The sequence below is a fragment of the Rhopilema esculentum genome, chromosome 15 (genome assembly GCF_057945365.1).
Source record: "Rhopilema esculentum isolate cy_ngs chromosome 15, ASM5794536v1, whole genome shotgun sequence".
NCBI lineage: Eukaryota > Metazoa > Cnidaria > Scyphozoa > Rhizostomeae > Rhizostomatidae > Rhopilema > Rhopilema esculentum.
In genome coordinates this window covers 10,482,349-10,509,625 of record NC_142829.1, presented here as the reverse complement: position 1 = coordinate 10,509,625, position 27,277 = coordinate 10,482,349, and the positions used below count along the sequence as shown (strand labels likewise).

The 27,277-nt window shown below is 34.1% G+C and overlaps 2 protein-coding genes across 2 annotated transcripts; one reads left to right on the top strand and one right to left on the bottom strand.

The window, feature by feature from the left end:
* Positions 1 to 2,802: 2,802 nt before the first annotated feature.
* LOC135685373 (E3 ubiquitin-protein ligase TRIM56) lies at positions 2,803 to 17,308 on the bottom strand. The gene is made up of 7 exons (XM_065201295.2): positions 17,154 to 17,308; positions 13,416 to 13,859; positions 12,158 to 12,321; positions 11,565 to 11,776; positions 10,881 to 11,116; positions 10,409 to 10,537; positions 2,803 to 3,625 (listed from the first exon to the last, which is right to left on the bottom strand). The coding sequence occupies exons 1-7, from the start codon at positions 17,260 to 17,262 to the stop codon at positions 3,447 to 3,449; spliced, it is 1,473 nt and encodes a 490-aa protein (XP_065057367.2). The 5' UTR covers positions 17,263 to 17,308; the 3' UTR covers positions 2,803 to 3,446.
* Positions 5,926 to 9,355, top strand: LOC148958486 (uncharacterized). The gene is made up of 3 exons (XM_089112737.1): positions 5,926 to 5,945; positions 7,232 to 8,231; positions 8,434 to 9,355. The coding sequence occupies exons 2-3, from the start codon at positions 7,344 to 7,346 to the stop codon at positions 8,524 to 8,526; spliced, it is 981 nt and encodes a 326-aa protein (XP_088968863.1). The 5' UTR covers positions 5,926 to 5,945; positions 7,232 to 7,343; the 3' UTR covers positions 8,527 to 9,355.
* Positions 17,309 to 27,277: the final 9,969 nt, after the last annotated feature.

Genomic DNA, 27,277 nt, shown 5'->3' with positions numbered 1-27,277 from the left:
AAAAGTCATTTAGTTCAAAGGAGAGATAGGAACATGCTGGACTACAGATCAGTGGCTCGTATAAATATATTAGCTAAAAATCAATAGCCCTTATGGCAAAAAAGACAGTTTATTAAGATGCACTTAAAATGAATTAGAAATATACAAAAAATGGATAACTAAACTCGGTTCACTTCATAAGGATATTTCTGATATCTTTGGTATAAGCAATGTGCGACTGTTTTTCATCTCTCACTAAAAGGTTTGACTATAAATTATTTTCAAGAGGACCCTAGCTACAGAAAAATTGAGCGTAATTCAGTTTCTTACTAGTATCGAGCCTTCTTTGTCGAAAATGCACATTTTTGGGTAAAAAAAATTCTTTACGCTGCACGACACAACTACCGTTGCGGAAAATTCGGAGATTTGCAGAAGTGAAAATAGAACTGACACGAAGATTTTGAAGCAAATACGAAGGTAATGCTTTAAGACAAAAATCTTCACCTATCTCTTATCAACCTGTACACAAACATAATTTGATCAGCTACGCAAATAAAGGTCATTGTTTATTTACATTTCCACGTGAGAAAATGTTTACAAATGGGATTGAATAAAACAAGAGGGGTTTCTGGCTTTGGCAAGCCTGCGATGAAAATGTTTTTAAAGAAGTTTTTAATAGAAAGAACAGGTTGCTAGAAAAATGCACTTCAAAATAGATTGTCAGCGAGGAAAGGAAGACAATCTATATTTATCTTTTTGCATTTAAAGGGTAGGGTTGGGATGATTTCATTTACTCGAACTTCAGCAGGTATAATATTATAGATGGTTGAACATAGCTATAAGGAGAAATTACGCTTCCTATGACAATTTGTCTTGGACACCTGGAGGAATAAAAGATACAATTCCGACCGTCTGCTAAGATAAGCTTTATTTTGACAGCGTTGATAGCATAGCTTAACGGTTGAAATGTGAAGGAATATTCAAGATAATGAGAACAAAATACACATAATGAGAGTATAAGAATAGATCGAGGAAATCAATGGAGAAAAATAAAAGCACTCTTTCTTATCATAACATCAACCACCTGCCCGAATAATACTTCAATGTATTGATATCATTTCATATACATCTAAGTTACATCCAATTTACGGCAAAGTGTGAGGGGTTTGATTCTAATGAAATAAATTCTAATAAATTCTAATCTTTAGCCATAGATAAATGTGGAAGAGAGAAAGGGCTGTATCAATTAACTGATGTTCATTGCAAAGAAAATCTTCAGAGCATCTCTGAAATAAGTTTGTTGCTTCTGTTGCTTGTCAGAAATTTTCTCTCCTACTTTCTCTCAGCATAGCCCTAATCCAAATTTTACTCGTGTTAGCTGCATTGATCTTTTCTCTACACTTTCGTATTGTTGGTACCTTCCGATAATTGGCAACTCAATCCCTGTTGTTAAAACGTGCTCCATATCTTGGACTTTAAAGTTTAATCTTGCGCTTTGGAAGACATTTCCCAATAAATGTGAAAAACAAACGAAATATAATTTTTGGACGGAATCATGAACGCAAGCTTGAAAACATTATAAACAATTATAACAATTATAAACGAAAGCTTACAGGACTTTCACTAGGGTTAAATAGACTTTGCAAGCATTTCATGCGCATTTTTAACCATCCCTATCGTGTTATACTTCCAACTTTTTCTGGCGGCCAATCAAGCTCGCAGCTTTCAGAAAACTCTGCACAATCTTAGCACTTTACCCTCTTTAACAACTTTCTTCATTGCTTCGCTGGTCCTGCAAATGGTACCGATGTTTTCATCTCGCTGGCTGCTCACCCAACAGATTTGCGTTTTAGCATAACCAATGTAGCAGAAAAATTATCACTGTAGTCCAAGAGAGAAAACGAACTTCTTTTGTCTATGTGCTATCCCTGAACCATCTTGAAGTTAACAGAGACGTACCGGATTATGGCTTTCTTTAGTTAAGTAATAGAAGTGGTACCTAATAAGTTTGAGCCCGGTTTTCATTAAAGAATTTCATACGCTCTAAGGAAAGACTATCCGACACAGGCTGTCAGTAAATATTTTTTGGTTCCTTCGACACGCCACTACTCAATTAACTCTGAAAGCTGTACACTCGATATTTGTTCAGAAACTCTGAGGATTGGGACAGTTGGACGAATTCTCAACAATTTTGCCCACAAGAGCTCAGCACAGTGAATTTTTGGATCTGGATTACCCAACAGACCGTCACTTGTTTAATTCTCCCGTATGTTACTTGTTCTTGATCTACAAATTTTATTGCTTCTAAAATCTGGAAATCTAAACAAAAATTTGCTGAGAATTTTTCATTTTTATGCAAAGATTGTTTTTCTCCAGCCTTTAAATCTTGTTGCTTAATCCCAATTGGTAAGGAACAATATCACTGAATTAAGAAAATCTAAACAAATCAAGGTATTGTGAATTTTCAGATATTATCAATAAATAACTTTTCCTTTCCCAAAACTTTGTTGCATAATTCCAATAATTAACGACAATTTCCCTTTGTCAAGAATCTATTACCTATAGAAAACTTGACAGACAATTCTTGGAAAAATTTTATCGGCAGTCACAAAATATCAATAAATATTTTTGTTAAAAAAAGAACAAAGTCATAAGAATATAGAACATTATTTTGGCATTGCTCCCAATTAAACGGCAATTAGAGCTTTTTTTAAGGAGATTTTGTTGTTAATTTATGGATGAAAAGTGTCCGGAAGCATGGACAAAAACTGCCTTCCTTCATGATGATTTGGACAAGAAAAATAAGTTCAGAATATAGAAGACAAAAGAAAAGAGCGTTTGTTGTTGAAGGCAATCCTTTTGTATTCAAATACAATTATGTACAGCAGTACGATTATAAATGCAACAAAGAATACATTCGTCGATAGATTATAGTTGCCAGATATTTTCTTTCTTTGAAGCAGATGAAAAACCCAATTGATTGAACTAGGATGTTTTAAAGGTAAAATCCAACTCAGGAGATTTAGCAGCTCCATGAAACATCATGACCTTGCCTGATCTTCCATGCATACTCAAGAATGTGGCAAAAATTGAGCGATTCAAGTCAATGTTATATATTAAGTCGAAAAAACAGTCGGCCATTAGACGCCTTCTCTACCAACCTTTAAGGTTATCGAATAACAATCACTTAAACAACAGATATATATGCATATGCATGATGTGTTAGTACTGATTACAAAATCAACCCATACATAGGAAAAATAAATTAGATTAACCAAATATCAGATTTGGATTAATTCACGCAATCATGGATATTTTCGCATTCAAAACTAGAGTACTATTCTCTTTGTAACAGAAATTGATTCAATGAAAACACTTCGATAGCTTGATTGGCACGGTAGAAGGATCTTCGTGCTTTATCGCGCCGCTTTGAAGATTAACATGCGAATGAAGCCACAGCCGATCAATCATTCGAAACACGGAATCTTTATTCCAAAGGGATAGCAAAATGGGCCTCTGCCAATGATGTTCTCCGTGCAGACACGAAACTGGACATACTCTCCTGGCAAAAAGGAGTCATCCTCAGGCCGCAAAACAAAGTATTTTGTCTTCACCTTTGAAACATCGACAAATGAATTGTTTTGCCCTATGGAAAAAATGGTTGATATTTTTAACTCTATAAATGTAACATTATCAAAAATTACTACTTTAACAGTCTGTTATACAGTTATGCATGCCGAATAGACAGATCCGTACACGCTTTGGCGTACCGAACAGAACGATAAGATGATGCTACTCCGAATTTCAAGCTGAATGTGATCATCAGGCAACAAATGTAGGGAGGGCTGGGCAAACTGGAATAATGCTTCACAACATCAATAGGTGGTTTAATGACTATATGCTCTTTAAATCAATTTCATGGCACTTTCAGAGCTTATGGCTTTACAACTGTTATTTTAGTAGTTTAAAACCTTAACGCTGCAACAATTAATCCTGAGAAATTAACATGAATCATTCTATCACAGATTAGTTGTTACAATTAAATTGGTATACATAATCAAATGTTTGCTTTTTTAAAAGCCATTTTCAAGTTTCGTACCGCCAAAAAATTGTTCACATTCAACGTCGTTTGATTCTGTCGTATCTTGCTTGCCGTTACTCTATGTTCTTCCGACCCCTGATGATTGTTTTAATATGAAACTCAGAGTTGTGTTTGAATAGTCTGTTTATTCTTGTTTGACTATATGAATACATGTTTTTTATGGATGACGTCACGTCACAAGAACATCCCCATTACATATACTCATTCTTCTTACATAAAAATTGGGCTATGTATGAACCACGGCTTATATTTGTTTCAATGCAAGGTTCTAGGTGCCCAATTCTATTCTACTTTGATTTGGGTCTGATATTATTTATGCTATTTTATACGATTATCGAAATGATTTTTCATGCATTTAAAAGAAAACTGACATCAACAAGACGAATTAAGCCTAGAATGCTGATATCTTGAAAAGGTATTCTCGATTTTCAACTTGACAAAGATAATGAGCATTATGTCAGAAACTAGTACGCCCAAGGCTTGAAAGTATTTCACTGGGGGAGGGGGGAGGCGCTGTGGGCTCAGGCAAATATTAACAAGTGAGTTCATATTTGTTTGGACGAATTCTGTGTTGAAAATTCTCTATGATAGTGTGGATTTCTAATGAATGAGCAATTTCCTATCAGTCTTTCGGTGTCATCCATTAGTTTAAATGATTTCTACACACAACGGAGAGTCTTTTAAACAAATGCAAGTATACTGGGTGTGGTAAGGGTGGGGTCATTGGTGTGGCCTCTTCAATTTTCCTACGACACAGCCCCCCTTCCTGACTGTTTAGAACAGCACCCCTTTAAGCTTCGGACGATTCAGTTTACTATTGTGATTGATATATATCTTCTAAACTGTAGGAAGGATAAAAAATAGCAGTCTGACAAGTGTAAATCATCACTTGGTCTCTCTTCGGGAAAGAGGGAAGATCACTGACATAGAAAGGTCCAAGACAGAAACTCTTTGGAACACAACTTTCTTGTTAAGGGGGGCTGAGCTGGGTGAACTCCCAGGGCCGGGTGAACCCCCCTGAGCCCCCCCCCATCAATGGCACTACTGCTTGGTTGCTAAACCTGTTAGCAACCTGAAATAATGCTGATCAAGCAGAGACGTAGTTCTTCTTCTTCTCGATGAGACCGCACTTTGTGACCGCACTTTGTGACAATATCCCTTAAAATCAAAGACCTGGCGACTCTCCTTAAGCTTAGTGAGTGTTTAAGGAGCTGAGCTCAAGACTGTAGTCCACGACTATAACCACGTAGCCAGCTTTACACAAAATATGCCATCGTTGCGCGCAAACCTTTCACTAAATTACCTAAAAAACTCAGAAACTGGTTGTAGGTTATTAATCCTAATAAGAAACTCGATGCTAAAACATGTTGGTTATCAAATTCTTTTTATTGGTGACATCTCTACATCTCCCGATGGTGACAAGGCATAGAATATGGTTGTAATAATGGAAACATTTGGAAGAGCACATTTAAAGCCTTAGCACAAAGCCGTGGGTCGTGACACCCCTTTGGAAAGAAACTCCGTTCCCACCATAGAGAGTCTTTCTCCATCTGGATTTTAGCCTAAATCACAAACTCGTTGTATTTCTGAATGGGTGGCTGCAGCACTTACGCCACCAGCATAATAGAAGCTTAGTAAGAAAATTTTGAATTGAGCCTAGTAACCAGTTTGGTGAGAACAGCCTGATGCACCTTGACAGTTCTCGACTAAGAAATAAAGGCATGAGCGAATCAGGCAAACGCAAAAATGTATGAAACAGGTTGAAAAATTACGAGCAGCTGGGAAGAAGCGAACAGTTAAATCTTGCGCATTCGCAGGATTACACTCAAAACATATAGAGACAGCTGACATCAAGAACAGCGAAGTAAGTGGTGCTTTTCATCGTACATAGTATCATAATAATATTATAGTAATATTTTAAAATATATTACACATAAATGATTTTTTCATTTTATTCTACAAAAACACTAAAACTTAAGGGTGCATGTGGCAGTGGGCTTTAAAATTCAATTTTAAATTATATAATCTAGAAATGATTGTTGATACACACTTTGCTTTCAAAAACAAGAGATTGGAAGATAAAGATTCGAGCAAAAATTAAAGGAAGTGCAAAGCACCTTTCTTACAGAAAAAACTATCAAGTGAATGGCTGATTTTGAATTTTTACTAGAATTGCTGTCCCAAAATCAGCGAGCAAATGAGTTAGATGATCAATCAATGTAAATAGATCTTCCCGACCGTGCAACGTATTTTGAATAATCCAAAATAGACTTCGGTATCTACTGTTGGGCCAAAAAGCAAACAAAGGAAAATAAATTTCTATTCGAAAATAAGAAAAATGGCGGTGATCGACCAAATATACTGATAACTGGTGACTTGTTTAAAATTAAACGATTCCATGTAATGAGCGCCCAGAAGACAGAATCTTCTATAAAGAAAGGGACAAAATTTAATTGATAATTAAGAGATACCTTATGAGCGGGCTAAGGAAATATGTTTGTGACAGGTTGGTAACATTGAAACAGAAATATGAATTCACACCCTGGTACTGTATTTTCTTCAGCTAGATTATTTAAAACATGGTTGAGCTGTATGTTTTTTGTGCAATATCAAACAAAATGATAGAAACATCAACGCAGCATGCATAAAGAGCAAAAGAAATGAAAAACAATTAAAAAGCAATATTAGTCACCACTGAAAAGAAAAAGGGAAACTAAAGTAGCATTGGTGCTGATTGTTGAACTGGATTTATTTTAAAACAAAATTTTATCTAAGTCTTCAGTTTGATCTAAGTTGAAGAAAATGATGGTCTTTCAAGTGTTCGAAAATAATCCTCAATTGCACCTGCTGGTCAGTTACGATTTTTAGCATCTGCAATTCAACTTTGTTCCACACGTAGTGGAAGTGCTTTGTCAAGACTGTTAGTTTTTTACGCCTTGAATTTGTATGATTTATTGGAAAAGGTAAGAAAGTGTCTTCTGTAGCGTCCAATTAATGAAAGCCTCGTTATGAATAAGAGCCATGCATTTCCATTTGCCAGCCATTGTCATACAGGAATAAATCATTATCATCAAAACTATGCATAAAAACAGAAAAGCTACGCGCCGCAAACTAACACAAACGATATTTGTTGATAAATTTCTTTTGCAGGTAGTGAAGACAATTTTGGATTGCCTTTCCCTCAGAGTTTGATTGGGGCAACCAGTATCATTGATTTCAAGCAGATTTCGAGAGGAAATATCACAAATGAAAACAACATAAAATGGGCGACAACTGTAAAGATCATTATTTTACTTTATCTACGCAAGGGCAAACAATCGCTTATGTTTCATTGTCAGGGACAATAATTTTTGCAGCAGCCGTCTTAAATACTATCGTTCTACACCTTGTGAAAACAAGACCCCAACTACATAAGCCATCTGTCTATTTGATAGCTGCTTTGGCTAGTGCAGATATGGTAATGGCGGTGGGTTCCTGCTCCTTGTACATAGTAGTCACTGTCACATCACTCTCTACCAGTTGTGTCTTAAAGACAATATGCTGCTGTTTGACAGCAACTGCTGTTGGAACAACTATTCTGTTATTGTGTTCTATAACACACGATAGATATGAGCTTATTCGACAAAGCCAGAGCTCAGAACCTCACACAACAGTGAAGCGAGTCGTAGTCAAGATCTCTTGTTGTTTAGGTCTTTCTGTGAGCATATCATCAACATTTGCTCTTGAGCGCATAATAAAAATGCCTTTCACAGCAGTTGAGCTCCTTTCAGTCGTGGTTTTTGGCAGTTTTCTTTACATCATAGTCTATTATCTAAAGCTGAGAAACCTTATCAAAACAATTGACAGAAATAGAGTACAAAAATCACATGTAGCGGCTGATACAAAGGTCGACCTGCGATCGAAAGCGACACCGAGATACAAAAATGTCACCTTAGTGATAACGTTGCTAGTTTCTTCTTTTGCCATCGCTTATTTTCCAGTCAGTACCATTTTCATGCTGCAAAGTATCAGGAATCGGATGGGATGGGAACCAAGTGAAAAGTTGTCGTTTGCATTTATATGGTGCTCAAACTTCGGTTACATTAATTCAGTTTTGGATCCGATAATCTACGCCTTTCGCAGCGATTCTTTTGGAAGAGAACTCAGAAAGGTATTGGCAATCAGGTTCTTTATTTATAACTGCTAAGAACAAAATGAGCGTGAACTAGAATCTCTAAAAGAGAGATCAGATTTAATTCAAACACTTGGATTAAGATAACCATAAGATTTTCTCACTAGTAATATTTAGCATTAGTAAACAAAGAAGAACAAGCAGACCCTTTCTTTTTGCTGATGGCTTGCCTTTTTTCTAGGTCTACCCACGAATCTGGAGACCGTTCAGATCAGCAAACAGAAACGTGCATCCAATCAAACGACAAAAGTCTCGCAAGCAACTAAACACTTAGTTTCTGACGACTTGACGTTATGAAAGTCAACTTTTTGGTATTTCCAGACAAATTTTTAATGCCAGCCTTAATAATTTATACAAAATACTTTTATCTTAATAGCAATGAGTTGAGAAGCTGAAACGCTTGCCAGGATAACTGGCTACTGCCTACATAAAGGAGGGGATATTCTAATATAACAAGGAAGTTTTTATTTTATACTTCAAGTTCTATCATGCAGATGGACTTCTCTATTATCAATTTTGTTTGCATCAAAGGTGCACAGATATCGAGACTTCCTAGCAAACCCGCATGCTGGTATATCTTTGGTAAAGTCTTTCAGGCTTAAAAATCAAATCAGAGAAAAGCTGCAGGTTTCACCAATCAGGGTGTTTTTCAATAAGGATGTTTTCTCCACCCTATCTCTCTGTTTCCATTTTGATTGCTCCTAGTACAGAAGCTTGTCTATTCTATAAAAGGTTCAAAAACACCATGTATACAACAAAGTTTGTCTGTATGGGTAAATTCACATAAACACGGACAAAATAAATCCTAAAAATACACCAAGTTCACAGACTTACTACCAAAGGAACCTATGTAAACAAGTTCATATTTTATTTACTAGTAACGATAATGTGGACTTATAATAAAAAGAAAGATAGTAACTTGATGAAATATCTACAAGAAAGTTACAATACAGAGATATCAAAAACTGGCCTTATAAATGATAAAAATGAAATTTGCCATTATCAAGATTGTGCAATACCACTCTTCATTCCAGAAGATCGTAAGGCAGTATCGAAGTAAGAAATTATTCTTATGAGCAGGATCAAAATACAGGGTGCCCTGGTACAGAGCACAACCTCGCGAAATGCATGGGGTGCCCCTATCAACAAGCGAAACTCGAAGCTCTAGCATCACATACAAGTAGATAAAAGAATTGTCAAGCAGACCTTAGCAAATCTTACGTCGCATAAAAAGCATTTGTCCTGCCTTGAGAGATTTTCTGCAAAGTTTATTCCGAAAACTTCAGCAAATCTGTTAGTTGCAAAATCAAGAATTCCTACTGTTTCCCTTGATTGAGAGCAGGCCACATTTCAATCAATGGGCGAGTGCACAGATTAAGTATCCACCACATGAAACACAAAACCTTCAAATGTTACTATCGAAAATACACGAAAGAGTGCTGTTTCTCAGTGTTTGGCATAGGAGCCATGAATTTTTTAGTTAACAAAAATTCTTCGATAAAACATATAGTAGAGCCCTGAAAACCTTAAAAAAATGAAAGGGAAAAATTTGCTCCATCTACATAGTTTGATCAGCAGATGCGAACATTCCTGTGTTTAAATGGTGTTAAACTAACAACAGGAATCTAACTCGAAATTAAAAATAGTAATATATTTTGAAAATAGGCAAAAATAAATGCAAAGTAAGCCAACAGCCTAAAAAAATGGCACATGTCGCGATTTTATGATACTGAAGCATCGATCGAAAAAAAGAAATGAAGAAATCGCCTTCAAGGGCATATAGCCAAGCATGAATCCATTATTTTACTATTTCAGTGAAGTGAATACAACATAATAAAAATTGTCTTATATTTATAGCTGCATTCTAATGCAAATTATTTAACGCATTAAGAAAAGCATTCAGCGAAAACAGACTTTTTCGTTTGCATGTGCAAAAATCGCATCAAACTAAAAATAATTCATCACAGATTAAAGTTACGCAATCTTCACCAGTAAGAAGAAACAGTCTTTTGGTGTGAGCTGAATAATTGCTTAATTCAGCAGAAAGTGCAGCACTTTGGTAGGTTTATCAATTCCGCTTTGTTATTCAAATGAACAGCTGCATCAGGAAAATATTGATTAAGCAATTGACAGATAAACATAGCTAAAAGTATTACCTGTGCTGGCTTGGAGGACATAGAAAAGAGCAGGGTAGATATACTGCATGTCAGGAGCATCATCCCATGATATCTCTACGTGCTGTTCCTTGTTTATAGAACACAGAAAATTGCTTGGTACTGGTGGTGCTAAAAGCAGATCAGAACAAGGCGGGTGATAACAAACATCACAAGATTGTCACAATTTACAATAGGCTAGCAAATACCTAAATGATGGAGCTTGAATTTGGCTTCACAAAGAAGAAAAAGTCGCATTTTGGAAACGTTTAACAAGAGATATGATAAAGTTTCTTTAAGTTTAGGCCCTCTTTCATATCAAGACAGTCACACAGTGAGGCTGCATAATATAACTCCAATCGTATTTGCCAAACGCTGATACGCAACGTTGGTGCAATTCATGAAAGTAAAATTTGAGGTTCCTTTTATAGTTTACCAAGAAATCTTTTAAAAAACTGGTTATTAAAAATCATACCTTCTACTATATAGGCACATGTCCTTATTGAATTTAAAATTGACTCGTGTCTTGGAAACTGGCAGTGCAAATTAGCCGATGCAACTGGTTCTGTAGCGACCATCATCTCCAACACATTTTCGATATCCTCCTCAACGCTTTTTGTTCGAAGAAGCATCTCGTAATAATCGTAAGAAAGTGCATTGTCACAGTTTCTGCTCGCAGTCTTCGCCAAGCTTGATATCTCAATCATTTTGCTGCAAAATAATTGAAACAAGGATGACCATAAAATATGCAGATGCACAGATTGAAACTATAGGTTGAAAACCCTCGTGACATTTCTACTTTTGACCAAGCCGTGTGAGGGCACGGTTTATCTCATTTTCATGGGTCTTTTTGATATTCCGTATTCGAAAGTCTTCAGGACAAAGGCCTTCTAGGGTCACAGGGTCTGATTTTTCAAACATGCTTTTTTCGTCCGGTATCAACTTTCGAAATTGAAATGAAAAAGAAAGATGACTTTTCCATTATGCAAGAAGCTAATGCTCACCGATTAGAGAAAAAAACAATAAACTAATCAAAGGAGACAAATTTCGCATTTATGGACGTCCACACCCTGGGTCAATGTACCTACATCTGTATAATGCATCTTATTTCGGGTTTCACTTTTTGTCATCTTAAAAAGCAGATAGTTCGTCAAAATACCTGAGTTGCTCGCGTAAAGCTTTTAGCCTTGAGTCGCTTCTTTTACTCAGCTGTGCTATCAATGATTTCTCGGTAAAGTCGATGGTCGCTCTCAGTTCTCGAAAATACCTTCGTACCACGTCTTTAACTACTACCGAATTCTGCTTAACCTCTTCAATCATCTGTTGCACATGTCCTCTTGCTTTGATATATCTTTCACAGTGTAAATCAACCTTGGATCGAACAACATCATGATCATAAAACAGATCCATGGTAAGGACAGTAACTAAATTGGAAATAGAGTAAAGAACACAGTGACTCTAAAACATTTTAAAACTTACGAGAAACAATTTTTGCAAAGAATACGGGACAAATTGAAATATATGAGTTTTTTGTTACATGGTTTGATGGAGTGCCAGTAACAAAAAGTGAGAAAAGCAAGATTCATAATCAAGTTATCCGATTAAGCTAAAGTAGGATCTATCTAGCACTGCTGACTTTTCATATAGGATGAAACTATTCCCAAGGCCATTATTATAATCAGTTTATCCCGTCTTGAAATCAAAACCCTTTAGTTGTGCCCATGGCCTAGCTTCAAACACAAATTTTCAAACCTTTTGCTGTAGTTTTTGGAGTTCTATTCTCTCTTTTTCTTCGGCTTCATGAACTTGAAAACAGTCATGCCCTCTGTGTTCTCCAATTGTCTCGCAGTATGAACAGCAAAGGCATCTATCCATTCGACAATAAATTTTCATCTTTTCGCCATGAACTGGACACTCTGGCAAAGATCGATAAAAATATTTTAGGGCTGGCTGTAGTACCAATCTATAATAATTGGCAGTAATTGAAATCCCTTGCTATTTTACGAAGATGGCACCATTATTCAGAAGCTATCTTTGATTAAGTATAAGACCAGCCACAATTTGATTGATTAAGTATGATCAATCACAGGTTTTTAATCAAGCCTGGGAAATATTTAAGACGACAGTCAAGATGTCTTTTCAATACACTCTATCTTTAAAAGGATTCAAGATTGTATATAAACCCTATGAGCTTTGCAGCTTTTATATTTTAATTAAGCCAACATTTATTATAACAGGAAAACTTGAAAATGGCTTTCAAAAAAGTAAACAATTCACATACTAAAAGCTTTTTCGTCTGAAACTTCTCAGGGCATAAAACATCAGAATAAGGGTCATAAAGAGCGAGATGGAAAATAACTTATTGCGGATCGAAATTAAAACAATTAGAGAAATGCAAGCCTATGATCAGCAAAGTTGTCGAATCAGTACGGCCTGCTTATAAAAAAATCATGACTTGAGTTCATTAGGAAAAACTCCTTCTGTATATACAATAGCGTCTTTTTCGTTTGTATGCAGATCGATTCCAAAACTGCTAGATGAAAAGACAATTGGGCTCTGCAAATTGTCTGAAACAAGTCGTCATTATAGATTTTTGCACAATTTTGGCTATCTAAAAGTTGTTGTTTGATGGCAGAATCAATTGTTTCAACAGTGCTTCTAGACCTACAAGATCGAGGAGGCTGTTTTCTTTGAGTGGCAGTTTTGTTTCTTATGTTGGCAGGAACATGTTTTTTTTCCAATTCTCCAATCTTTGGGCTGTGTGTCATATATAGCCAGAATCACAATGGCATGCAAATTCGAAAACATTCAGAACATAGTTAATTTTGAATCTGCTCCAACAAAAATAAATCACTTGCACTGCCACTCAAATACGTCACCCTAAAAACACAGATTGCACTTAAAACATGAACTTCAAAAGCCTAAGAACCCTTAAGGATAAGCAAAATCAATTTATAAATGATGATGGCATAGTTAGAAACAATGCATTCAATAACTCAACAAGTCCTACCAGGAATAGAATCTTTATCCAGCAAGAAACTTGAAGATGGTCTTGACACAATTCCGGGTTTACTGCCAACAGACGAATGGCTGCTTGGCCTACTTTCGAGACTCTCGTATATTTGCTGAGCTTTAGTGTTGCTATTTCTATTTTTGACACTTTCAAGTATGATGACATGATTTGTGTTTTCAGGTTTCAGATGTACAATATCAGAGCAGTTGCCACAAAAGGAAGTGTCACACTCTTTGCAGAATAATGTGACAGGTTTTGGTGGGTACGTTTTGCGCACACAGTGGCAACATACTTCGGGCTGCTTTATTACTTTGCCTAGGCCCACTGCATCAAGGTTTGTTATGAGTAAATCTATTCCTTGTGATGGAATGAGTGTTGGCTTCTGACATAAAGGACATTCTACTGCCTGGCCTTGTAGATCTTTCAACTTACTAATACAGTCTAAAAGAAAAATGGGACAACTTCAATCAAGGACTATGCACTAGGCATAGTGAATGCAAGAAATACAATGCAGAAATCGAACTAAAATCAACAAATATACCATAATATCATTTATATTTGAGCTAGGTAGCTGCATCAAAGCTAGAATTGAGACAGAAATATTTAAATAAGGGTGGTTATATGTTTCTTAAAAGCAGCTTTCCAAAACACAAAGGATAAAAGATGACCTGAGCAAGACATGAAATCTGTAGTAAATGACAGCTAAATCATTGGAAAAAGAAGCTAAATCTCTTTCCTCCTCACAAGATTGGTGCTAGATGGATATCATCATAGCTAGCTGACAGGAACAGGTTTTCAAGTCATTACCAGTGACCCAAGAAATTGACATAAATTACACAAAACTGATATGTCAAAAAACAAGAAGCAAAGGTAAACTGAATCAGCAATGTTTCAATGGAATATGTCAATCAAGTATCAATTTTCTAATGCCAATGAACAACTGGCATTTGAACTTGGTTTGCTCATATCATATGCAAAGATCATGTGGACAATTAAAAGTTTTCAAAAAATGTGGTCTTTGTAAAACATTTAGGGATGATCAGCACAAACAACAGTAAGCCAATCAAAAGTAATGGATTGTCCAATATTATTTATTGGGCAATTCCATTGTGTCGGACGTACATTTTGCACACTTAAAACATGTTCAGCCAGTTTCATGGCAACATTATTTTTAGGGCTTCATGCCAGAAGGAAGAAGTTTAAGTGCCCTATCAACAAAGCATATGTTATGTTTTGTCATCATCATCAGTTATTGGGTTAGTGGACAAAAGTGCATTGGTGTTGAACATACTCAAAGAACTCAAAATTTTCATGACTATGAGTTTAAATACAAATTTTTGTGAAGTGATAGGTATTTTTAAAATCTTTGTTTCAGCTTGACAGGCTAAGCCTCAAAGTGCATTAAGATAGAAAGTAAAATTTTGAAATGTGCTGCAATATCTTCTAATTATTAAGAGCTTATGGTGCTGGACATACATTTTCAAGTGTCGGACGTACATTTTGTGAATTAAAACATCTGCAAACATCAAACATCTTTTCAAAAAACATAACAACAACAGAACTATAACATTGATGTCCTTGAAAAAATGAAATTTTAAACTGTCCCATATTTCCTGCTACAATGGGTGGTTTAATCTTCTGCACTACATCCCTACAAAAGTAAAAAATGTTATCTCTTTTGGACGGCCATTTCAAAAACCTCCCAGTTTTCTCCATCACATAATACTTAACATTATGTCATGTCTCAAAATATTTTCTGTGCCTTCATACTTAGCAAAAAATTAAAAAATAATCGCTGCTGGTGTTGGACGTACTTTCAATAAATTGTTTCATAAATAAGCAAAAATAATTTAAGAATGTTGAAAATCTTTCTTTGTTAAAGAAAGAGGTCATATTGTACTATCAAAAAACATCAAACATAGAGGAGAAAGTAGAAAATTTTTTGGCCAAATCTTATTATGGTCTTAAACATTTTATATTTTTTTCAAACAAAATTATTCAACCTTCAGTATAATTAAATTTTGGAGAGAGACAAGAACAATGCATTAGCTATTAATTGTTTGTTCACGATAAGACACAAATTGTCTATCAATTGACACCAATTGCATGTTGAAAGGACAATTTTTAAATTTCCATGTACATATTGGTTTACTTTTTCATGGAATTGCCCTATTAAGAAAGAACACTTAGAGAAGGTATTTATTCATTCTTGGATATCTTTATTGATATTCATTCATTTGCTATCTTTACGTGGAGCAAATCAGGCAAAGGCTAGTCTGCTCATGGAGCTTTTTTCTGAATAAGGCCTGGCTTCTCAAGATTGATGTAAAGAAGAGGCCAACAAGTGACCACTAAGACAAATAGCATGATGCTATTTGTCTGGAGCTGTTAATTGATTATGATGCAAGAGGAATAATAAAAGCTGAAGGTGAGTTGAGCAGATAAATTAAAAATCAGAAGAGTGGATAAATAGAGACATTATTTTAATAATTTCACAGTAGAGTTTGAAGATATTGATGCATTGTCTTTTCAATGTTTGTGAAAAAATTTGCAGGACTGGAAGAAGTATGAAAAATCATGAAAGTTGTACCACTGTCAAACTACTTTACTGTCCTGCCATCAGATTTTGCTTAAAAATGTTAACTTTGTGCATAAACAGTAAATTGACCATAAGAAAACCATATTTTTATCATCAATTAGTTTTTTAAAACAAATGAAGAATGAAAACAATCTTAAATGACTCCTTGAAGAGTTTGCTGTTCTGCCTTGCCAAAGGAGCATTATGCTCCTTTGGCAAGGCAGAAAGTGCTAGATAGAAGGAAGCCCTTTTGCAGGAAAAATATAATCTTGTGATGAAATTAGTGATCAAGTTAGCAAGAAAAGCAGAAGTCAACAAAGGATGAAATGTCTGGTTTAACAAAATTTCTATGATATGTGTTTGAAAATAAACTGAACTAGAATTTTATCCCTACATACAGATGTTTGAAAAGCAACCAATATGGTTTATATTTTATTTGGAAAGTAAAATGTGGCTGACTATGAATATTTGGTTTTGCTAACAGTCATATTTTAATTTCATATTCATTATTAATTTTTTCTTTATGTATACCATAAATGTATACAATTGATGTTTCACAAAGGAGAGAGACCACTTTTCCAACTAGTTATGACTAATTTTTCTACCGCAGTTTCTATTAGATTGAGCTGTCAATAGAGAAGCTCTGAGTTCATGAACATAGACATTATGAGTCTCTGTAGTTCACCAAAAACATGCAGTATAAGTGTAAAACCAAATTAGCTCAAACGACATGTTTTAAATTTCAGATATAAGTATATAAACTGTTTTATATAAACTGTGCATTTTGGGGACTCGTGATATATAGATTACCTCTCACTAGAATAGTCATGGGCCCTGGTGCAGTATTACTAACAGAGAGCCCCACTCTTAGAGAGGTTTCTTTATTGTTCTTTTTTGCCCTACCAGCCATTTCTACCACGAGCCGCCACTGTCCAGAGACAAACGTTTTTGAATGTATTAGCTCATCAAGCCCCTTTTATGTGGGAGCTTTCTAGCTGCAGCAAGGAATTGTAATTTGATCCAGTACAAATATTTCGAGTGACAAGGGGATTATTCGAGAGAACTGGCCTACTTAAACTGTTGACTGCTCTTTTCAAAATTTCTAAATAAAGACCAGTGAGTATAAAATTATGAACAAGAAAATCTATGAAATTTACCTGTGCAGAATGTATGTTCACATTCTAGGTGCTTAGGTACCCTGTAGGGGTGTTTGATGTTATAATCACAGTAGCATAATGTACAAACAGTCACAAGTTTTAGGGCCATCTTTCCATAAGAGTTCGTGTTCCTAGGCAACCAACAAACGAGGCTATCTTGAAAAAAAGCTGTTTCTGATGTTTTTCCTATTAACAATGGCCGGGGCGTCGTGGCCAATGAATTCTAGAGGTCAGAAAAAAAAATTTTCCGTCTCAATTAATTTTATTTGTCATAAACAAATAGAAGCATTTCATGTAAGTGTACAGGGTAGCAGCGGGGATGGTTAGGGGTTAGGCAGAAAACCTCATAACTTCTGACTTAGCTAAAAAGATATTTAATATGCTCTGTTATTTTGTCACTGTTTTATAGCTCCATAAATTTTTGAATATAGGACATAATTTTCAAATATTCCAACAGGCACAAAATTTGCACTGTCCCGGTCTTCAATATCAAAGAAGATATCATTTATGACCAATTTTGACCAACTTCCATAACCAAATTCGGTCCTTGAATACTCAGATCTTAACTGACAAAATCCGAGCAGCAAAAACTCTATGGTAGAAATCATTAAATCCTGAGAAATCATTTTGTTTCTGTTGAAATCTAGCATTAATATTTTTTTTTCTAAAGTGAATCGCCAAGAAACAAAGGGAAAGTACTTTAGTGCAAGTTATTTATGTTGCTAAAAGATTCGTTACACTTCTCCTTTTTACTCACAGCTCAATTTAGAGAATTTTGCGACATAGCAATGATTTTTCCGAAAATCCGTCAAATTTTGAGAGCAGAGGGGGCCAGGCCCCCTGGACTATGCTGAAGACTATTACGGGTAAATTCAGGGCGTGTTTGTGTATTTGTGTGTATCTGTAATGGTGGGGGATCATATGATAACCCCCCAATATCATTAGTAAGGGAGAAATTGGTCCTTTCGATGATGGCTCTGGGACCGGGTGAGAAAACTATAGGCGAGCCAGAATTTGGAACGAAACTCATATTGGGAATGGGCGGTTGCCAATTGTATTGTTTCACCAGCCCCCCCCCCCCCGCTTCCGTAGGTCCTGGTAATAATTGCAAAAAGTCCATCCTTTCTGTGGCTCTGAGACCGAGTGAGAACATTAGTAAGAGATAATGTTTGTCCATTTGTGGAGACTAAAATAAAGAGATTAAATTTGTGGAGAAAAGGAGAGGTGACAGAATCTTGTGAAACACCAGCATTAGTTGAGTGGAGACTGAAGAGATCTAGTGGCTATAGATCTGTCTGAGAGAAAGCTGCCAGTCCAATATATATAAAGTTAGTTAGAGACCATACATGGAAAGTTTGGAAAAAAAGAACTTTCTGCTAGACACAATCAAAGGCTTTGGAGATGTCGAGACCAGAGAGGTCACTCTACTCTTACCAAAGGATTCTAAGGCAGAGGACCAAACGTGAGTAGCATAAGCGAGAAGATCACCGGTAGATCTCGCTTGGAGAAGTCCCTACTTGTGATCAAAATAGAGTTTGGTGCTTTCGAGGAAGGTGAATGGTTGTTTGGTGATGATTGTCTTCACTCCATTGTTTTAAAATTTAGGGAAGTGGTGGGTGTATCAAAATCAGTTTATTTTCTCAAAATTCGTGATCTGAATGGCATTTTCCTACACTCCATTCTCGTAAACCATACTTAGAACGGTTTTGAAATTTGTACTGTGCAGAATGTCTGCGTTCAATGCAGGGCCGTCGCTAGAAAATTTTCATGGGAGGGGGGGGGGGGGGGTGCAAGACCAGTGGTTTGCCGACAAAATGGGCGTGGCAACATATATGGGCGTGGTTCCCAAACGATTATAATTATCATTGATAAAACTCGTGAATATTTTTTCTCGAACTGCTGTATTTCAGTTTTGCTCAGTGTCATAATTGTAGGGTGGCCAGCAAACCAAAAGGTCCCGGTTCAGGGTGTGGCAGATAAACTTTTTTGAGCCACACCAACTCATGCGAGAAAAGGCTAAAGTATGATCAGTTCAAATCAATTATTGACAGTTGTGGTTCTCTATTTAAATCAATTATTCTATTTATGCAGTTAAACTCTGCACAATAACATCAAAACAATGGTTCTATTTGTAACTCTAAGAAACTCTAATAACAGCTCAAAATAACAATCCTAGTGTGACAATTTGTGCAATATTTTCAAGCGAATCTAATATATAAATATATATATAGTATTCTGAAATTGAGCCAAAAAAATAATGAAAAATTCAACCTGCATGTTCTTTTCTTTTATGTGTCATCTTTTCATTTGTCTAGGTTAGTATCTTGGCTACAATTTCAAATCTAGTGACCTACAAACTTATTCACACTAAAACAACATCCAGAGAACTTGAAACGATACAAGTTCCTTTGTCTGTACCAAACTCTATTATTCTAAACACGTTGTTAATTTAACAATTAGCAAACAGAAAAACTTCATTATAACTTTTAAGCATGCACCTTGCAGAGGGTTTCAGAGAAGAGAAAAACTTAAAGGGTAGCAGGGGAAGGCCTTTAACTTTTGCTTACTACTTTCAAAGAAGAAACTGTCGCGGAAAGAAATTTTCACGGGAAGAAACTTTCGAGGGAAGGAACCTTTGCGTTTTTCAGCGTATATGGCCTAAATCGCGGATGATTGATACGACCTGAATAACTAAATTTTCGAATTCGAAAATCTAAATTTTTTCCTAACAAACTGGCGGAGAGGGTAACCTTGGACTAATACCTTGAAATTTTGAAGGGTGTCCAAAAAAATTTCGCCCTAGATGTCTCATGATCGATGACGTAAATTTTAACGGTACAAAAAAAATGAAAATCATCGAAAACAAACAACATCAATCGAAAGATTATAAAAAAATGAACAACAAAAGCCTAGAAATATATATTCTAAAATCAACCAGTTAAAAACAATCACGTGTCAAAGTATGGATGACGTCACCATATGCACAAGTCACAAGTACGGGAAATTAGTAATTTCCGCCATTTTGGGCCTCTTTTATTTATACTATTGTGGAATATCCATGTTGACAAGATATGAGGCGTAAGTGGCTATGATGCTACAGTGGATATTTAAAGGGTTAAGGCATAGAGTAGCCCCTAATGGTTAAGTTAATCCATTACTTGACTTTCGTCAAGTTTGGCACGTTTATATTTTCCAAAGTTTTCAAAATTGAAATCTACATCATTGCAGGTGTAGATCATGAGCTACGCCAAAATAGCCGCGGAAGTAGATAAATGTGACGTAGAATCATTCATTCTCATTGTGATGATTGGTAGATACAATAAATTGATTAAAGCCGTGGAAGTAGATAAATGTGACGTAAAATCATTCATTTTGATTGTGATGAGTGGTATACAATAAAATGATTAAAGCCTTGGAAGTAGATAAATGTGACGTAAAATAATTCATTTAGATTGTGATGATTGGTATGTACAAAAAATTGATTAAAGATGCAGAAGTAGATAAATGTGACGTAAAATCAGTCATTTAGATTGTGATGATTGGTATTTACAATAAATTGATTAAAGCCGTAGAAGTAGATAAATGTGACGTAAAATCATTCATTTTCATTGTTCTGATTGGTATACACAATGAATTGATTAAAGCCGCGGAAGTGGATAAATGTGACGTAAAATCATCCATTTTGATTGTGATGATTGGTGTAGACAAAAAATTGATTAAAGCCGCGGAAGTGGATAAATATGACGTAAAATAATTTATTTCATTGTGATGATTGGTAGATACAATAAATAGTATAAAGCGGCGGAAGTAGATAAATGTGACGTAAAATCATTCATTTTCATTGTGACGATCGATATCTACAATAAAATCATTAAAGCTGCGGAAGTAGATAATTGTGACGTAAAATTATTCATTTTCATTGTGATGATCGATATCTACAATAAAATCATTAAAGCCTTGGAAGTAGATAAATGTGATGTAAAATTATTCATTTTCACTGTGATGATCCGTATTTACAATAAATTGATTAAAGCCTTGGAAGTTGATAAATGTGACGTAAAATCATTAATTTTCATTGTGATGATTGGTATATACAATAAATTGATTAAAGCGGCGGAAGTAGATAAATGTGACGTAAAATCATTCATTTTCATTGTTCTGATTGGTATACACAATGAATTGATTAATGCCGCGGAAGTGGATAAATGTGACGTAAAATCATTTATTTTCATTGTGATGATTAGTAGATACAATATATTGATTAAAGCGGCGGAAGTAGATAAATTCGAAGTAAAATCATTCATTTTCATTGTTCTGATTGGTATATACAATAAATTGATTAAAGCGGCGGAAGTAGATAAATTCGAAGTAAAATCATTCATTTTCATTGTGACGATCGATATATACAATAAAATCATTAAAGCGGCGGAAGTAGATAAATGTGACGTAAAATCATTCATTTTCATTGTGATGATCGATATCTACAATAAAATCATTAAAGCCTTGGAAGTAGATAAATGTGACGTAAAATTATTCATTTTCACTGTGATGATCCGTATTTACAATAAATTGATTAAAGCCTTGGAAGTTGATAAATGTGACGTAAAATCATTAATTTTCATTGTGATGATTGGTATATACAATAAATTGATTAAAGCGGCGGAAGTAGATAAATGTGACGTAAAATCATTCATTTTCATTGTGATGATCGATATCTACAATAAAATCATTAAAGCCTTGGAAGTAGATAAATGTGACGTAAAATTATTCATTTTCACTGTGATGATCCGTATTTACAATAAATTGATTAAAGCCTTGGAAGTTGATAAATGTGACGTAAAATCATTAATTTTCATTGTGATGATTGGTATATACAATAAATTGATTAAAGCGGCGGAAGTAGATAAATGTGACGTAAAATCATTCATTTTCATTGTGATGATCGATATATACAATAAAATCATTAAAGCCTTGGAAGTAGATAAATGTGACGTAAAATTATTCATTTTCACTGTGATGATCCGTATTTACAATAAAATCATTAAAGCCTTGGAAGTAGATAAATGTGACGTAAAATTATTCATTTTCACTGTGATGATCCGTATTTACAATAAATTGATTAAAGACTTGGAAGTTGATAAATGTGACGTAAAATCATTAATTTTCATTGTGATGATTGGTATATACAATAAATTGATTAAAGCGGCGGAAGTAGATAAATGTGACGTAAAATCATTCATTTTCATTGTGATGATCGATATCTACAATAAAATCATTAAAGCCTTGGAAGTAGATAAATGTGACGTAAAATTATTCATTTTCACTGTGATGATCCGTATTTACAATAAATTGATTAAAGCCTTGGAAGTTGATAAATGTGACGTATAATCATTAATTTTCATTGTGATGATTGGTATATACAATAAATTGATTAAAGCGGCGGAAGTAGATAAATGTGACGTAAAATCATTCATTTTCATTGTGACGATCGATATCTACAATAAAATCATTAAAGCCTTGGAAGTAGATAAATGTGACGTAAAATCATTCATTTTCATTGTTCTGATTGGTATACACAATGAATTGATTAATGCCGCGGAAGTGGATAAATGTGACGTAAAATCATTTATTTTCATTGTGATGATTAGTAGATACAATATATTGATTAAAGCGGCGGAAGTAGATAAATTCGAAGTAAAATCATTCATTTTCATTGTGACGATCGATATATACAATAAAATCATTAAAGCGGCGGAAGTAGATAAATGTGACGTAAAATCATTCATTTTGATTGTTCTGATTGGTATGTACAATAAATTGAATAAAGCCTTGGAAGTAGATAAATGTGACGTAAAATCATTAATTTTCATTGTTCTGATTGGTATACACAATGAATTGATTAAAGCCGCGGAAGTGGATAAATGTGACGTAAAATCATTCATTTTGATTGTGATGATTGGTGTATACAATAAATTGATTAAAGCCGCGGAAGTGGATAAATGTGACGTAAAATCATTTATTTTCATTGTGATGATTGGTAGATACAATAAATTGATTAAAGCGGCGGAAGTAGACAACGGTGATGTTAAATCAATCATTTTGATTGTTCTGATTGGCATATACAATAAATTGATTAAAGTCGTGGAAGTAGATGAATGTGACGTAAAATCATTCATTTTGATTGTGATGATTGGTATGTACAATAAATTGTTTGAAGCTGCGGAAGTAGATAAATGTGACGTTAAATCATTCATTTTGATTGTTCTGATTGGTATGTACAATAAATTGATTAAAGCCGCTCAAGTAGATAAACGTGACATAAAATCGTTCATTTTGATTGTGATGATTGGTATATACAATAAATTGAATAAAGCCTTGGAAGTAGATAAATGTGACGTAAAATCATTCATTTTCATTGTTCTGATTGGTATACACAATGAATTGATTAAAGCCGCGGAAGTGGATAAATGTGACGTAAAATCATTCATTTTGATTGTGATGATTGGTGTAGACAAAAAATTGATTAAAGCCGCGGAAGTGGATAAATGTGACGTAAAATCATTTATTTTCATTGTGATGATTGGTAGATACAATAAATTGTATAAAGCGGCGGAAGTAGATAAATGTGACGTAAAATCATTCATTTTCATTGTGACGATCGATATCTACAATAAAATCATTAAAGCTGCGGAAGTAGATAAATGTGACGTAAAATTATTCATTTTTATTGTGATGATCGATATCTACAATAAAATCATTAAAGCCTTGGAAGTAGATAAATGTGACGTAAAATTATTCATTTTCACTGTGATGATCCGTATTTACAATAAATTGATTGAAGCCTTGGAAGTTGATAAATGTGACGTAAAATCATTAATTTTCATTGTGATGATTGGTATATACAATAAATTGATTAAAGCGGCGGAAGTAGATAAATGTGACGTAAAATCATTCATTTTCATTGTGACGATCGATATCTACAATAAAATCATTAAAGCCTTGGAAGTAGATAAATGTGACGTAAAATCATTCATTTTCATTGTGACGATCGATATATACAATAAAATCATTAAAGCGGCGGAAGTAGATAAATGTAACGTAAAATCATTCATTTTGATTGTTCTGATTGGTATATACAATATATTTATTAAAGCCGTTGAAGTAGATAAATGTGACGTAAAATCATTCATTTTGATTGTTCTGATCGGTATATACAATAAATTTTTTAAAGCCGTGGAAGTAGATAAATGTGACGTAAAATCATTCATTTTGATTGTGATGATTGGTATGTACAATAAATTGTTTGAAGCTGCGGAAGTAGATAAATGTGACGTTAAATCATTCATTTTGATTGTTCTGATTGGTATGTACAATAAATTGATTAAAGCCGCTCAAGTAGATAAATGTGACATAAAATCGTTCATTTTGATTGTGATGATTGGTATATACAATAAATTGAATAAAGCCTTGGAAGTAGATAAATGTGACGTAAAATCATCCATTTTCATTGTTCTGATTGGTATACACAATGAATTGATTAAAGCCGCGGAAGTGGATAAATGTGACGTAAAATCATTCATTTTGATTGTGATGATTGGTGTAGACAAAAAATTGATTAAAGCCGCGGAAGTGGATAAATGTGACGTAAAATCATTTATTTTCATTGTGATGATTGGTAGATACAATAAATTGTATAAAGCGGCGGAAGTAGATAAATGTGACGTAAAATCATTCATTTTCATTGTGACGATCGATATCTACAATAAAATCATTAAAGCTGCGGAAGTAGATAAATGTGACGTAAAATTATTCATTTTTATTGTGATGATCGATATCTACAATAAAATCATTAAAGCCTTGGAAGTAGATAAATGTGACGTAAAATTATTCATTTTCACTGTGATGATCCGTATTTACAATAAATTGATTGAAGCCTTGGAAGTTGATAAATGTGACGTAAAATCATTAATTTTCATTGTGATGATTGGTATATACAATAAATTGATTAAAGCGGCGGAAGTAGATAAATGTGACGTAAAATCATTCATTTTCATTGTGACGATTGATATCTACAATAAAATCATTAAAGCCTTGGAAGTAGATAAATGTGACGTAAAATCATTCATTTTCATTGTGACGATCGATATATACAATAAAATCATTAAAGCGGCGGAAGTAGATAAATGTGACGTAAAATCATTCATTTTGATTGTTCTGATTGGTATATACAATATATTTATTAAAGCCGTGGAAGTAGATAAATGTGACGTAAAATCATTTATTTTCATTGTGATGATTGGTAGATACAATAAATTGGTTAAAGCGGCGGAAGTAGACAACGGTGATGTTAAATCATTCATTTTGATTGTTCTGATTGGCACATACAATAAATTGATTGAAGCCGTGGAAGTAGATAAATGTGACGTAAAATAATTCATTTTCATTGTGATGATTGGTTTTTACAATAAATTGATTACAGCTGCGCAAGAAGACAAATGTGACGTTAAATCATTCATTTTCACTGTGATGATTGGTTGATACAATAAATTGATTAAAGCTGTAGAAGTAGATAAATGTGACGAAAAATCATTCATTTTAATTTTCTGATCGGTATATACAATAAATTGATTAAAGCCGTTGAAGTAGATAAATGTGACGTAAAATCATTCATTTTGATTGTGATGATTGGTTTATACAATAAATTGATTAAATCCGTAGAAGTAGATAAATGTGACGTAAAATCATTCATTTTGATTGTTCTGATCGGTATATAGAATAAAATCATTAAAGCTGCGGAAGTAGATAAATGTGACGTAAAATCATTCATTTTGATTGTGATGATTGGTTTATACAAAAAATTGATTAAAGCCATAGAAGTAGATAAATGTGACGTAAAATCATTCATTTTGATTGTTCTGATCGGTATATACAATAAATTGATTAAAGCCGTGGAAGTAGATAAATGTGACGTAAAATCATTCATTTTGATTGTTCTGATCGGTATATCCAATAAAATCATTAAAGCTGCGGAAGTAGATAAATGTGACGTTAAATCATTCATTTTGATTGATTTGCAAGTAAATCATTCATTTTGATTGATTTGCAAGTAAATAAATGTGACATAAAATCGTTCATTTTGATTTTGATGATTGGTATATACAATAAATTGAAAAAAGCCTTGGAAGTAGATAAATGTGACGTAAAATCATTCATTTTCATTGTTCTGATTGGTATACAAAATAAATTGATTAAAGCCGCGGAAGTGGATAAATGTGACGTAAAATCATTTATTTTCATTGTGATGATTGGTAGATACAATATATTGATTAAAGCGGCGGAAGTAGATAAATGTGACGTAAAATCATTCATTTTCATTGTGACGATCGATATCTACAATAAAATCATTAAAGCTGCGGAAGTAGATAAATGTGACGTAAAATTATTTATTTTCATTGTGACGATCGATATATACAATAAAATCATTAAAACGGCGGAAGTAGATAAATGTGACGTAAAATCATTCATTTTGATTGTTCTGATTGGTATATACAATAAATTTATTAAAGCCGTGGAAGTAGATAAATGTGACGTAAAATCATTCATTTTGATTGTGATGATTGGTATGTACAATAAATGGTTTGAAGCTGCGGAAGTAGATAAATGTGACGTTAAATCATTCATTTTGATTGTTCTGATTGGTATATACAATAAATTGATTAAAGCCGCGCAAGTAGATAAATGTGACATAAAATCGTTCATTTTGATTTTGATGATTGGTATATTCAATAAATTGAATAAAGCCTTGGAAGTAGATAAATGTGACGTAAAATCATTAATTTTCATTGTTCTGATTGGTATACACAATGAATTGATTAAAGCCGCGGAAGTGGATAAATGTGACGTAAAATCATTCATTTTGATTGTGATGATTGGTGTATACAATAAATTGATTAAAGCCACGGAAGTGGATAAATGTGACGTAAAATCATTTATTTTCATTGTGATGATTGGTAGATACAATAAATTGATTAAAGCGGCGGAAGTAGACAACGGTGATGTTAAATCATTCATTTTGATTGTTCTGATTGGCACATACAATAAATTGATTGAAGCCGTGGAAGTAG

Excerpts from the sequence above, each read along its gene's own strand:
- LOC148958486 (XM_089112737.1), top strand. The coding sequence starts at position 7,344 with ATGGGCGACAACTGTAAAGATCATTATTTTACTTTATCTACGCAAGGG. Across the intron at positions 8,232-8,433 it reads TTGGAAGAGAACTCAGAAAG|GTCTACCCACGAATCTGGAG; the intron begins GTATTGGCAATC and ends CCTTTTTTCTAG.
- LOC135685373 (XM_065201295.2), bottom strand. The coding sequence starts at position 17,262 with ATGGCCCTAAAACTTGTGACTGTTTGTACATTATGCTACTGTGATTAT. Across the intron at positions 13,860-17,153 it reads TGAACATACATTCTGCACAG|ACTGTATTAGTAAGTTGAAA; the intron begins GTAAATTTCATA and ends TTTTTCTTTTAG. Across the intron at positions 11,117-11,564 it reads GCTTTACGCGAGCAACTCAG|CAAAATGATTGAGATATCAA; the intron begins GTATTTTGACGA and ends ATTATTTTGCAG.